Source organism: Leucoraja erinacea, chromosome 5, assembly GCF_028641065.1.
Source record: "Leucoraja erinacea ecotype New England chromosome 5, Leri_hhj_1, whole genome shotgun sequence".
In the NCBI taxonomy this organism is placed as follows: Eukaryota; Metazoa; Chordata; class Chondrichthyes; order Rajiformes; family Rajidae; genus Leucoraja; species Leucoraja erinaceus.
The window spans coordinates 42667146-42681567 of NC_073381.1; the positions used below are offsets into that span (position 1 = coordinate 42667146).

Consider the following 14422-nt stretch of genomic DNA (forward strand, 5'->3'; position numbering starts at 1 on the left):
CCACAAAATCCCACTCGCAAGATGATTTAAATGCCCATTAATTTACGGGAATTAAATACTAAATTCCTTCCATTTGGCCTATAAATTCATGACAATGAGATTTAAAAATCATGTTATATTGTGAATTCTTGTGTGAATGTTATTTAGACACAGGCTATTTAAAAATGTTAACCTTTTCTTATGAAATGGATAGATGTTTAGATCTAGTAATTGAATTTTGTAATTAGCTACAATTAGGTAACTAACTAATTATATGCTTTAATTTCAGGTCATCCAAGTAAGATTGTTTCATATTTGTTTCAGAATGCTTCAATCTATAATAACTGAAAATCTCATTCAGTTCTCTTAATTTTTAAGAAAGTTATGGGCTTTTGACTGTCCTTGATCACAGCTTTTGAGTTAAGTCAATGGAAAAACAATAGGGAACAAGATGCTAATATGCACCGAGTATGAAAATGGCCATAACTTTTTTAATACAGAAGATATGAAAGTGAATTAGGTGTCAAATTAAACTTCTTTTTATGCTTTATCTGATGGGATAACTTGCAGACTTGATTTTTAAAATCTCAAAATTTTATAACATTGCCACTAACAGGGTAGAGCTTTGAGCACAATAGGTTCACTTATCAGGGAAATAGATTTTGTGTTGGAGAAGGTGCAAGTGAATCACGCCTCATCTGAAAAGACTGTTGGGGTCCTTGGACGGATCACATCTTCCCATCTCCACCTCTTTACGCTGAGCATTCCTTCTGTAGCTCCCTGGTCAAATAAGTCCCTTCCCACCCAAACTACTCCCTCCCCAGGTACTTTCCCCTGCAACCGCAGGAGATGCAACACCTGTCCCTATATCTCCCCCCTCGACTCCGTCCAAGGACCCAGACAATCTTTTCAGGTGAGGCAGAGGTTCACTTGCACCTCCTCCAATCTCATCCATTGTATCCGCTGTTCCAGGTGTGGAATCTTGTATATCGGTGAGACCAAGCGCAGGCTCGGCTATCGTTTCGCTGAACAGTCCGCCTAAACCTACCTGATCTCCCGGTTGCTCAACACTTGAACTCCTCCTCCTATTCCCACACTGACCTTTCTGTCCTGGACCTCCTCCATTGTCAGAGTGAGGCCCAGCACAAATTGGAGGAACAGCACCTCATATTTTGCTTGGGTAGCTTGCACCCCAGCAGTATGAACATTAACTTTTCTAACTTCAAATAACCCTTGCTTTCCCTCTCTCTCCATCCCCTCCTCCCTCCCAGTTCTCCCACCAGTCTTACTGTCTCCGACTACATTTTATCTCTGTACTGCCCACTCCCCTGACATCAGTCTGAAGAAGGGTCTCGACCCAATACATCATTCATTCCTTCTCTCCAGAGATGCTGCCTGTCCCGCTGAGATACTCCAGCATTTATTGTCTACCGGGGAAGTAGATTTGTCAGCCTACTAAATCTGGATTATTCATCAAGCATCCACCTATACTAATCCCATTGAAATCATTCTACTTTCCCTCCAGCTCACCTGCACACTTGGGGAAGTTATTTACAGCTAATTAATTTATTTTGGAAGAGCAGTCACTTTGCCTACCACCACAACAGATCGACAGCAGACGCTATTTTGCCGGGTCACCATTGGACCACTTGGACAACAAGAACACAAATGTTAAGACTGTTTAAGAGGGAACTGCAGATGCTGGAGAATCGAAGGTTACACAGAAAAGCTGGAGAAACTCAGCGGGTGCAGCAGCATCTATGGAGCGAAGGAAATAGGCAACGTTTCGGGCCGAAACCCTTCTTCAGACTCTGTTAAGACTGTTGTTTGATTGCAGCTGAATGTTCAACAGCAACATCCCCTCCAAACAAATCATCAACTCAGGGAACTGGATCCTCAACTTCATCATCAACAGACCTCAACCAATATGAATTGGCAACAGCACTTCTTCTTCAATGAGCATTAGCACGTAGCACCTCAAGGCTGCTTACTCAGTTAACATGTTCTTGAGCATGCATATCTCTGAAAATCTCTCCAAGACCCAGCACATAGATGCAACCACAAAGAAAGGTCATCAAGAGAGTGGTGAATCTCTGGAACTCTCTGCCACAGAGGGTAGTTGAGGCCAGTTCATTGGCTATATTTAAGAGGGAGTTAGATGTGGCCAAGGGGATCAGAGGGTATGGAGAGGCAGGTACGGGATACTGAGTTGGATGATCAGCCATGATCATATTGAATGGCGGTGCAGGCTCGAAGGGCCGAATGGCCTACTCCTGCACTTAATTTCTATGTTTCTATGTTTCAATGACTCTACTTCTGTGGAGGTTTGAGAAGATTCAGCATCTCACCGAATTGTCTATCCAACTTCTACAGATACTGACTGATTATATCATGCTCTGGTTTGGTATCTCAAATGGTCAAAAACGAAGAAAGCTGCAGAAGATGATGAACATTGCTCGTTCCATCATGGGTATTGATCTCCCCACCATCAAAGGAATCTACAGGAATCTACCTCAAGAAAGCAGCCTAATATCATCAGACGCACACCACCCTGGTCATACTCTCATCCTGTTACTCTTGTCGAGAAGGTACAGGAGCCTGGAACAGTAACCCTCAGATTCAAGAACAACTTCTTCCCATGAACCACTGTGCACAACCCGAAATACAACCTCATTTCATAAAACGATCCTAATGGACTTTTTTTTTTAATAGAATCCACTACGTAATTTGACTTTCACTATTATGGTCCGGTTACCCATTGTAACAGATAATTTATTGTTTCGCTCTGTATTCCTGTCAATTTATATTCCTGTCAAACTCTAGTAAATAAGAATTACATTGTTCCCGGTGCATACGACAAATAAACACTCTTAACCACTGAGGAAATACATTAAGCTCCCACAATTGAAATATGGCACTCCATAGATAATATTTTCAGTGATGTTCGCAGCGTGACAAATATTGGCCATAAAAACCAGATGAGCTTATGAGATATACTACAAAACAGTGGCAGTTTATGCTGCCATCTCTGTGGAGTGATTTGACCTACCACTTCCAACTTAGGACAAGTTTTAAGTAGCTCAGTACAACCTAATTGTTGAATCAGTTTCCACTGGTGCCTTAGTTTGTGCTCAGTATATCTTCACATTAATGAGAGCACTGACAGAATCAACGTATAAACGGGTTGTTAGTATATTAATGTGCCCACAATGTGGGCTGAAGCCCTGCTCTCCCTGTTGCTATGCTGTATGTGTTTACAAATTGACTAGCTACTCCGGCCTCTTATCATCATGTGTTGGATGTGACAAAAATGCTGTGTCCTCCTCTCTTTCTCTGACTGCAAAGCTTTATCAAGCCGACAGAGTTCACTGTTGTAGCACTTTTAATGTGTTCACTCGCTTTAAGTGCTTGTACAGTTAAGCAAGAGTGGGGACAGTAGTTTCCATTATATTCAACAGCGGTGATGACAAACTGTAAGGTCTGGGGGCAGAATGTGAACACATGGAGCAGGTACTGTTAGCTCCCAGCAATGCCCACACCCACTTTGCCAGCCAGGGTACAGATCATTCATAAGGATTCATTATTAAGTGTTTGCCCCAGCCTCACTCCCAGCTGTCCTCAAAGGCAACTCTCCACAGCAACCCATGGGTCATTCATTGCTGAGACAGTGCTGTCAGAGAGCAGATAATTACAATATGTTATCATCAGTCAGTAGGGCAGGATTCTCAGCTCAGCAACATACAGGACAAACAGTGGTCTTTCTTAAAAATAGTGGCAAGTACAGTGCCCTCCATAATGTTTGGGACAAAGACTCATTATTTATTTATTTGCCTCTGTACTCCACAATTTGAGATTTGTAATAAAATAATTCATATGTGGTTAAAGTGCACATTGTCAGATTTTATAAAAGGGTATTTTTATACATTTTGGTTTCACCATGCAGAAATTACAGGGCCTGTCCCACTTACGCGTCCTTGGCTCGCAAATTACGCAACCTCATGGGCGCTTGAGGCGTATGGGCACCGTATGGCCACGCGGGGCTGGTCCCACTTAGAAGCGCGGAGGGGTATGGAGTTGTGCGAGGATGGTCCCGACATCGGGCAGGGATCCGAAATTTTTGCAGTGAACTAAATCTTTGCGCGCCAAGGCCTGTCGCGGAATTGACGGCCAAAGTGGGACAGGCCCAAGACCCTGGCGCGACGCAACGTCTCACCTTCAACAGCAGCAGTAGCAGGCAAACGATCGCCGAACTTGACCTGGGGCTCATGGCCGTTGTGGTCCGGATCCGCCCCCAATTCTACTCCCAGAGTGGGGCCAAGAAAATTGAAGATAGACACAAAATGCAGGAGTAACTCAGCGGGACCGGCAGCATGTCTGGAGAGAAGCAATGGGTGACGTTTCGGGTCAAGACCCTTCTTTTCAGACTGAAGAAGAGTCACCCATTCCTTCTCTCCGGAGATGCTCAGATTCAGATTCAAACTTTATTGTCATTGTTCAGTGTACAGTACAGAGACAACGAAATGCAGTTAGCATCTACCCAGAAGAGGAAACATAGAATATGAGCAATAAATATATTTACGTATACAATATTTCTGGTGGAAGGAATGTCCGGGGGGGGGGTGACTGGCAATCACCGAGGTAGAGTTAAGTAATGTAGCAGCCGCAGGGAAGAAGCTGTTCCTGGAACTGCTGGTCCGGCAGCGGAGAGACCTGTAGCGCCTCCCGAATGGTAGGGGGGTAAACAGTCTGTGGCTGGGGTGAGATCAGTCCTTGACGATGCCCTGTGCAGACATCGCTTGCTATGGACAGACTCAATGGAGGGGAGTGAGGAACCGATGATGCATTGGACAATTTTCACCACCCTCTGCAGTGTTTTCCGGTCAGAGACAGAGCAGTTGCCATACCATACTGTGATACAGTTGGTAAGGATGCTGTCGATGGTGCAGCGGTAGAAGTTCACCAGAATCTGAGGAGACAGATGGACCTTCTTTAGTCTCCTCGGGTCCCGCTGAGTTACTCCAGCATTGTGCCCATCTTCAAATGACGTCACGTGCTCCAGATGGCTGTGTGTACGCATGTAATCGCGCCCGAACTTCGCTCGACCGTCTCGGATCAACACGACCACGAGGTCACGTAATTTGCGTGCCAAGGACATGCAAGTTGGACAGGTCCTTTAAGCTGTGTTTATACATTGTCCCCCTATTTCAGGGCACCATAATGTTTAAACCTTAGGTTTACCAAAATCAACTGTTTGGAACATCATTAAAAAGAGAGCGATGGTGAGCTTACTAATCGCAAAGGGACTGGCATACCAAGGAAGACCTCCACAAATCATGACAGAAGAATTCTCTCTATAATAAAGAAAATCCCCAAACACCTGTCCAACGGATCAGAAACAGGTGTGGATTTGTCAATGACCACTGTCCACAGGAGACTTCATGAACAGAAATACAGAGGCTACACTGCAAGATGCAAACCACAGGTTAGCTGCAAAAATAGGATGACCAGGTTAGTTTGCCAAGAAGTACTTAAAAGAGCAACCACAGTTCTGGAAAAAGGAAATTTGGACAGATGAAACGACCATTAACTTATATCAGAGTAATGGCAAGATCAAAGTATGGAGGAGAGAAGGAACTGCCCAAGATCCAAAGCATACCACCTCATCTGTGAAACATGGTGGTTGAGGTGTAATGGCCTGGGCATGTATGGCTGCTGAAGGTACTGGCTCACTTATCTTCATTGATGATATAACTGCTGATGGTAGTAGCATAATGAATTCTGAAGTGTATAGACACGTCCTATCTGCCTAAGTTAAAACAAATGCCTCAAAACTCATTGGCCGGCGTTTTTTTCTACAGCAAGACAATGATCCCAAACTTACTGCTAAAGCAACAGAGGTTTTTTTCAAAGCTAAAAAATGGTCAATTCTTGAGTGGCCTAGTCAATCACCTGATCTGAACCCAATTGAGCATGCCTTTTATATGCTGAAGAGAAAACCGAAGGGAACTAGCCCCCAAAACAAGCATAAACTAAAGATGGCTACAATACAGGCCTGGCAGAGCATCACCAGAGAAGCCACCCATTGATGATGTCCATGAATCACAGACTTCAAGCAGTCATTGCATGCAAAAGATTTGCGTAAACTAAGGGGGCTGGTCCACTTCAGTTATTTCTTCAGCATATAAAACTGATGGGGACTTCTACAAAATACTAAACATGACTACTTTTATTTACATTACATTGCTGTGTCCCAAACATTACGGTGCTCTAAAATGGGGGTCTATGTTTAAACACTGCTGTAATTTCTACATGGTGAAACCAAAATGTGTAAAAATACCCTTTAATAAAATCTGACAATGTGCACTTTAACCACATGTGATTTTCTCTATTACAAATCTCAAATTGTGGAGTACCAAGGCAAATAAATAAATGATGAGTCTATATCCCAAACATTATGGAGGGCACTGTACGTTCCAGTGTGTTCAAATTAGAGATCCAATCCGTGCTCTGAGATGCAGCTTTGAAGCACTGAGCCAGTTTTCTCAGCTTTCAATATTAGGAAAGTTAACATTCACAAGCTGACATTGATGAAGTCTTTTCATTTTTTTAAGTCCAATTACCTCAGATGATCTGCACTGGGATCACACATAGATGTAATCATGAAGGTGGTGTACCAGCAGCTCTACCTTTTTAGAAGTTTAAAGAGATTTGGTACGTCACCAAATATTCTACAGAAAGTATCCTCACCGATTGCATCATCACCTGGTGCGGCATTTCCAACAGACAGGAACACATGCGGCTTCAGACAGTGGTGGATTCAGCGCAGTGCATCATGGGCAGAGTTCTCCATTAAAAGCATTTCCATGAGGCACAGCCTCAAGAAGCTGGCATATGTCACCAAAGATACATATATCACCATCCAGACCATGCCCTTTTTTTTGTTGCTAGCATCCAAGAGGAGGTACAGAAGCTTGAAATCCCACATCATCTGGTTCAGGAACAGCAGCTTTCCTACAACTATAAGGTTCTTGACCAACCTATATAACCCTAATCCTACCTTGGCAACAGAACATTAAGGACCACCTCTTAACAGTTATTTCTACTCACCATCTTGTAGAACCAATGTCTAATTAATATATAATTTATATTTTTGTAAGTTGTCGGAATCAGTCTTCCTGCAATGCTACTCAAGCAAGATTTTTATTGTACTTATTCCTCACTGTACGTGCATATGACAAATTAATTTGACTTCACTTGCCAGCAGTCATCTTCTGACTGAAATGCATCAAAACTAATATATGTTAAACATGCATTTATATTAGCAATAGAGGCATTAAGTATACAAAGCATCTGTTATTTTTCACACGTTTATTTTAAATAAATTTTCACAGATGCAAGTTTTGTTTCTGCACATCGGTGTCATGGGCACAGTATCAGAGGGTGCAAAATGTGATGACAAAGGCATATTTTAGTCGTGTTTGATGAAAAAGCTGCTGGAATTTAGTTAATCTCAGTCACAACAAAAAGTGTCCCTTATTCCTTATGCATATAGCAAACTATAATAAATAATTACTCTTAAAAGCATTAAAACTGAACTCCGACCTCAATCAGTCAAGTCAGTTTTTCAAATCGAATTTGCATAAAACTGTAAAATCACCATGTTCCCTGTCATAAACCATTTGCTAAAATATCCACATGCTTTCAGAAATTATAGTGACTGCAAGGATATCCAAGCTCTTTTAACTTTCAAAGAAATCTAAATTGCATGCTGCGTATAATACAAAGGCAAACAACTTGCATTATCATCCAGGATTTCTGATTACTTTCAAACCAAAGTGCAAGGTACTCATTTAAGAAAAATATACAAATTAAATATATTTTATAATAGTTTGCCAGTAATAGTGATGAGGATGATATAGTTGTAGCAATATCTGTGATGCAGTGTACAGATTTATTGTGATTGTGTAGTGGCTGTAGAAACTCAACTCTAATTAATGTTAGTAAACAGCCTGGGAGGTTCTCAATCACAGAGCGCAGACAGATTGGGAAAGGTACAGATAGTAATTACATAGACTTAATATTCATCCTGGTCATCTTCTGGGTGATTTATATTAATGTTGTCATCCTCTGGTGGGGCAAATCCATCCTGCAGTACAAAAATACATTTTGTTAATTCATCGGGACTAAATAACTCACATGTAAATAGCATGAACATAATAAAACACTCCAATGTGCTGAACAGGAGTGTTAGCAATCAAAATGTGATCGCGGAATAAGAAAATTAGAGAATATTGCTGAAAATGAAACTGCTGCCAATGGGATTGTACTAGTTTCAAGCTCATTGCAACTTAAATGTTTGTTTCAGAAACGTCCCAAAATTAACAGAAATCCAACTTCTGATGAAAGGCACAAAAAGCTGGTTACTCAGCGGGACAGGCAGCATCTCTGAAGAGAAGGAATGGATGACGTTTCGGGTCGAGACCCTTCTTCAAACTGAATCAGAAGAAGGGTCTCGACCCGAAACGTCACCCATGGAGTCTGAAGAAGAGTCTCGACCCGAAACGTCACCCATTCCTTCTCTCCAGAGATGCTGCCTGCCCCTTTGAGTTACTCCAACATTTTGTGTCTATCTTCGGTTTAAACCAGCATCTGCAGTTCCTTCCTACACATTCTGATGAAAGGCCAATGATCTGGAATATTAACCATTTCTATTTCCAGAGATGCTACCTGGTCAGCTGAGTATTTCCAGCATTTTCTGCTTTAATTTCACAATTCCAGTAACACTCAATAACAAGTGAAATAAACATTGTAATTACCAATACATAACACCAATAACACTCAACTTATTTTAAAGTTCTCATATTTTCTAACACTATATGAAAGCCATTTGGCACATCGAGTCCATGCAGACTCTCAACTCCAATTCAACAATTCCATTCTCCAATTATTTTTTCTGTCACCCATTCTCTCTTTCTCACGTCCACTAATTTCACCCAGGGTGTAATTTGTAGTAACCAATTAACCTCTGAACTATCATGCGCTTGTGACGTGAGAAGAAGTCAGAGCACCCAGGGTAAACTCACATGGTTATAGAGCATACAAATTCAACAGTATTGGGTCCTCAGATCAGGAGTGGACCTAGAGCTCTTTCTAGAGCTGCTGTGCTACTGTGATAAACATGAATTAACAATAAGATGTATAAGAATTGATTATGAAATATGTCCTCCAACTTTTAATTCCCCATGTGGTTTATTGTGTACGTTGTACAATAATAGTTCAAATTGAAAGAATTTTGGTAGAATTGTTCAAATTTATACCATTAGGTCCAACGTGTTTGTGCTGGCTCGTTACATTTGCCTCCGAGTCTAATCCCAAACAGTATTCTTATGGTATGGAAACACTTGCCAGAAAGAATCATTTGCTATCTTTGTATATATATAGATGCAGAGGGATAAATAGATATAGATACTGACAGATATAGATAGGTAGTATAAAGATGGAGTTAAAGAGGAAGCGAGTACAGGAAAAGTTACAAAAGACTCCCAAATTCATGGGAAGGAAAGTTCGAGAAGGCATAAGATAGTAAGGTCAGGGCTAGTAAGGTCAGGGCCAATAGGGACTGGAGTGAGAGGGGAGGAGAATAAGAAATAAAGTGAACGAGCTTGAGGCTCAGTTAGAAATTGGCAAGAATGATGTTGTGGGAATTACAGAGACATGGCTGCAAGAGGGCCAGGGCTGGGAACTGAATATTCAATGCTATACATCCTATTGAAAAGACAGACAGGTGGTCAGAGGGGGTGGGGTTGCTCTGTTCGTGAGGAATGAAATTCAGTCCCTTACAAGGGGTGACATTGAAACAGGAGATGTGGAGTCAGTATGGATAGAACTAAGGAATTGTAAGGGTAAAAATGCCCCTAATGGGACTTATCTACAGGCCCCCAAGCAGTAACCTGGATATAGGGTGCAAGTTGAATCAAGAGTTAAAATTGGCATGTATTAAAGGTAAAGCTACGGTTGTTATGGGAGATTTCAACATGCAGGTAGACTGGGAAAATCAGGTTGGAACTGGACATTAAGAAAGGGAGTTTGTGGAGTGCCTCCGTGATAGATTCTTGGAGCAGCTTGTTCTGGAGCCTACCAGGGAGAAGGCAATTATGGATTTAGTGTTATGTAATGAACCAGATTTGATAATGTAACTTGAGGTTAAGGAGCCATTAGGAGGTTGTGACTATAATATGATGTTTTAATCTACAATTTGAGAGGGAGAAGGGTAAATCAGAGTGTACAGTTGAACAAAGGGGACTATAGAGCCATGACGGAGGAGCTGGCCAAAGTTGACTGGAAAGATACCTTGGCAGGGATGACAGTGGAACAGCAATGGCAGGTATTTCTGGGAATAATACAGAAGGTGCAGGATCAGATCATTCCAAAGAGGAAGAAAGAATCCAAGAGGAGTAAGGGGCTACTGTGGCTGACAGTATATGGGGAGAAAAGATGATGTACGAAGGTAAGCTAGTCAAGATCATAAAGGAGGATAGTAAAAGTTTCTTTAGGCATGTGAAGAGGAAAAAATTAGTTAAGACCAAAGTTGGACCGTTGAAGACAGAAAAGGGTGAATTTATTATGGAGAACAAGGAAATGGCAGATGAGTTGAACAGGTACTTTGGATCCGTCTTCACCAAGGAGGACACAAACAATCTTCCTGATATACTAACCAGAGGGTCTGGGGTGACAGAGGAACTGAAGTCAATCCACATTAGGCAGGAAATGGTGTTGGGTATACTGATGGGACTGAAAGCTGATAAATTCCCAGGGTACTTAAGGAAGTGGCTCTAGAAATCGTGGACGCATTAGTGATCATTTTCCAATGTTCTATAGATTCAGGATCAGTTCCTGTGAATTTGAGGGTGGCTAAAGTTATCCCACTTTTTAAGAAAGGCGGGAGAGAAAACAGGGAATTATAGACCAGTTAGCCTGAAATTGGTGGTGGAGAAGATGCAGGAGTCAATTATAAAAGATGAAATAACAGCACATTCAGACTTGACTAATCTTCTGTAATTTTTTGAGGATGTAACTAGGAAAATGGACAAGGGAGAGCCAGTGGATGTAGTGTACCTGGACTTTCACAAAGCATTTGATAAGGTCCCACATAGGAGATTAGTGGGCAAAATTAGGGCATATGGTATTGGGGTAGAGTACTGACATGGTTGACAGTCAGAAAAAAAGAGTAGGGATTAACGGGTCCCTTTCAGAATGGCAGGCAGTGACTAGTGGCGTACCGCAAGGCTCGGTGCTGGGACCGCAGCTATTTACAATATATATTAATGATTTAGATGAAGGGATTACGTAACATTAGCAAATTTGCAGATGACATGAAGCTGGGTGGCAGTGTGAACTATGAAAAGGATGCTATGAGAATGCAGGGTGACTTGAACAGGTTGGGTGAGTGGGCAGATGCATGGCAGATGCAGCTTAAGGTGGATAAATATGAGGTTATCCACTTTGGTAGCAAAAACAGGAAGGAAGATTATTATCTAAATGGTGTCAAGTTGGGAAAAGGGAACGTATAACGGGATCTGGGGGTCTTTGCTCATCAGTCAATGAAAGTAAGCATGCAGGTACACTAGGCACTGAAGAAAGCGAGTGGCATGTTGGCCTTCATAACAAGAGAAGTTCAGTATAGGAGTAAAGAGGTCCTTCTGCAGTTCTACAGGGCCCTAGTGAGACCACACCTGGAATATTGTGTGCAGTTTGTCTCCACTGAAGGCTGATAAATCCCCAGGGCCTGATGATCTGCATCCCAGGGTACTTAAGGAAGTGGCTCCAGAAATCGTGGACGTATTAGTGATCATTCTCCAATGTTCTATAGATTCAGGATCAGTTCCTGCGGACTGGAGGGTAGTTAATGTTATCCCACTTTTTAAGAAAGGCAGGAGAGAGAAAACAGGGAATTATAGGCCAGTTAGCCTGACATCAGTGGTGGAGAAGATGCTAGTGTCAATTATAAAAGATGAAATAGCAGAGCATTTGGATAGCAGTAACAGGATCAGCCCAAGTCAGCAAGGATTTACGAAGGGGAAATAATGCTTGACTATTCTTCTGGAGTTTTTTGAGGATGTAACTAGGAAAATGGATAAGGGAGACCCAGTGGATGTAGTGTACCTGAACTTTCAGAAAGCATTTGATAAGGTCCCACATAGGAGGTCAGTGGGCAAAATTAGAGCACATGGTATTGGGGGTAGAGTGCTGACATGGATAGAAAATTGGTTGGCAGACAGGAAACAAAGAGTAGGGATTTCAGTCCCTTTCAGAATGGCAGGCAGTGACTAGTGGGGTACCGCAAGGCTCGGTGCTGGGACCGCAGCTATTTACAATATACGTCAATGATTTAGCTGAAGGGATTCAAAGTAACATTAGCAAATTTGCAGATGACACAAAGCTGGGTGGCAGTGTGAACTGTGAGGAGGATGCTATGAGGATGCAAGGTGACTTGGACAGGTTGGGTGAGTGGGCGGATGCATGGCAGATGGGGTTTAATGTGGATAAATGTGAGGTTGTCCACTTTGGTGGCAAAAACAGGAAGGCAGATTATTATCTGAATGGTGTCATTGGGGAAAAAGGGAAGTACAAAGAGATCTGGGGGCCCTTGTTCATCACTCACTGAAAGTAAACATGCAGGTACAGCAGGCAGTGAGCAAAGCGAATGGCATGTTGGCCTTCATAACAAGAGGAGTTAAGTATAGGAGCAAAGAGGTCCTTCTGCAGTTGTATAGGGCCCTAGTGAGACCACACCTGGAGTATTGTTTGCAGCTTTGGTCTCCAAATTTGAGGAAGGACATTCTTGTATTGAGGGTGCAGCGTAGGTTCACGAGGTTAATTCCCAGGATGGCGGGACCGTCATATGTTGATAGAATGAAGCGGCTGGGCTTGTACACTCTGGAATTTAGAAGGATGAGGGGATCTTATTGAAACATATAAGATTATTGAGGGATTGGACACGCTAGAGGCAGGTAACATGTTCCCGATGTTGGGGGAGTCCAGAACCAGAGGCCACAGTTTAAGAATAAGGGGTAGGCTATTTAGAACGGAGATGGGGAAAAAAAATTTCACCCAGAGAATTGTGAATCTGTGGAATTCCCTGCCTCAGAAGGCAGTGGAGGCCAATTCTCTGAATGCTTTCAAGAGAGAGTTAGATAGAGCTCTTAAAGATAGCAGAGCCAGGGGATATGGTGAGAAGGCAGGAACTGGATACTGAATGTGGATGATCAGCCATGATCAGTGAATGGGTGGTAGCATGGGAAGGGGTGAATGAACCAGGGAGTTGCACCTCTCCCAGTGGTACGGCTGTTGAGATAATAGAAACTTGCCCCAACAGAGTTCATAAATTATTACCCAAAATTTTGATATATGGAATGAAATTCACTCATGAAATTTATGTGGAAAAAGTTAATAAATAAACAAAATATTCATTAGTTTCAACTAATTGCTTAATGCACATGCAAATGACGAGACTTTTCACTGCAGTAGAGGAGGCCGAGGAGTGACCTTATAGAAATATAAAATCAAACGCATACATAAGATAAATAGAAACAATCTTTTTATCTGCGGTAGGGGATCCAAAATAAGCGGACATAGGTTTAAGGAACGGACAAAATTTGAAAGGGATCCAAGGGGTAACATTTTCACATAGATGGTGTTCTGGATATGTAACATGCTGCCAGAAGAGTTAGAGGCGGTTACAATCATGATATTTGAAAGACAACTAGGTAAGTACATGGTTTGGAGGAAAATAAGCCAGGTAAGTGTGAGTAGTTTAATTAGGAAACTTGGTCAGCATGGATGAGTTGGGCCAAAGGTCTGTTTACTTACTCTATGGCTCTAAACACTGGCTAATATTAAAAAAAGTTAATTTGTGTACCACTTAAATTATCACTCTTAAAAAAATGTTACAGTTAATAATTTTCTAGATGAAGAAAAATACTGTTGATATTTAAGTAAAATAAGAAAAATAAAATGTAGGTTTTCAACCAGTGATTGTGGGCATCAATTTTAAAGAACATAGTATTATCATTAATATTTCGGAACTTTGAAGTTGAATTTCAAAGGAATAACAGTAATGGAAATACGCACTTCAGTTGCATACAGAATCTCCACAATCTTCTGAACTGCAGTAACGTTCTCACTTTCATGTTCTTGGCAGATGAGTTCAATGTCTCTTAGTTTACTGAAGTAAAAGTCTCTCTCCTTCTCAAGTCCATCTACTGTCAGTTTCAGTGCCATTAGCTTTAAGAATTTAAAAAGAAAAAAGGTTAATAAATTACAATGGCACATTTTATGTAAAAATATTCAGTGGTAACCTACATGACATAATGATAGCCGAATGACAGATAAACTAATATTTTATCACGAGATAAATATATTTAAATGCCTACAAATGCTGATC

At 41.6% G+C, this 14422-nt stretch overlaps 1 protein-coding gene across 1 annotated transcript in view; it reads right to left on the bottom strand.

Moving 5' to 3' along the window:
* Nucleotides 1–7332: 7332 nt before the first annotated feature.
* Nucleotides 7333–14422, bottom strand: part of mapre3b (microtubule-associated protein, RP/EB family, member 3b) — a 68567-nt gene continuing 61477 nt past the window's right edge. The window contains exons 6-7 of the mRNA XM_055635438.1: nt 14110–14262; nt 7333–8125 (exon numbers count right to left, since the gene is read on the bottom strand). Of these exons, the coding sequence (XP_055491413.1) occupies nt 8054–8125; nt 14110–14262 (225 nt within the window). The 3' untranslated portion in view covers nt 7333–8053. The remainder of the gene's footprint in view (nt 8126–14109; nt 14263–14422) is intronic.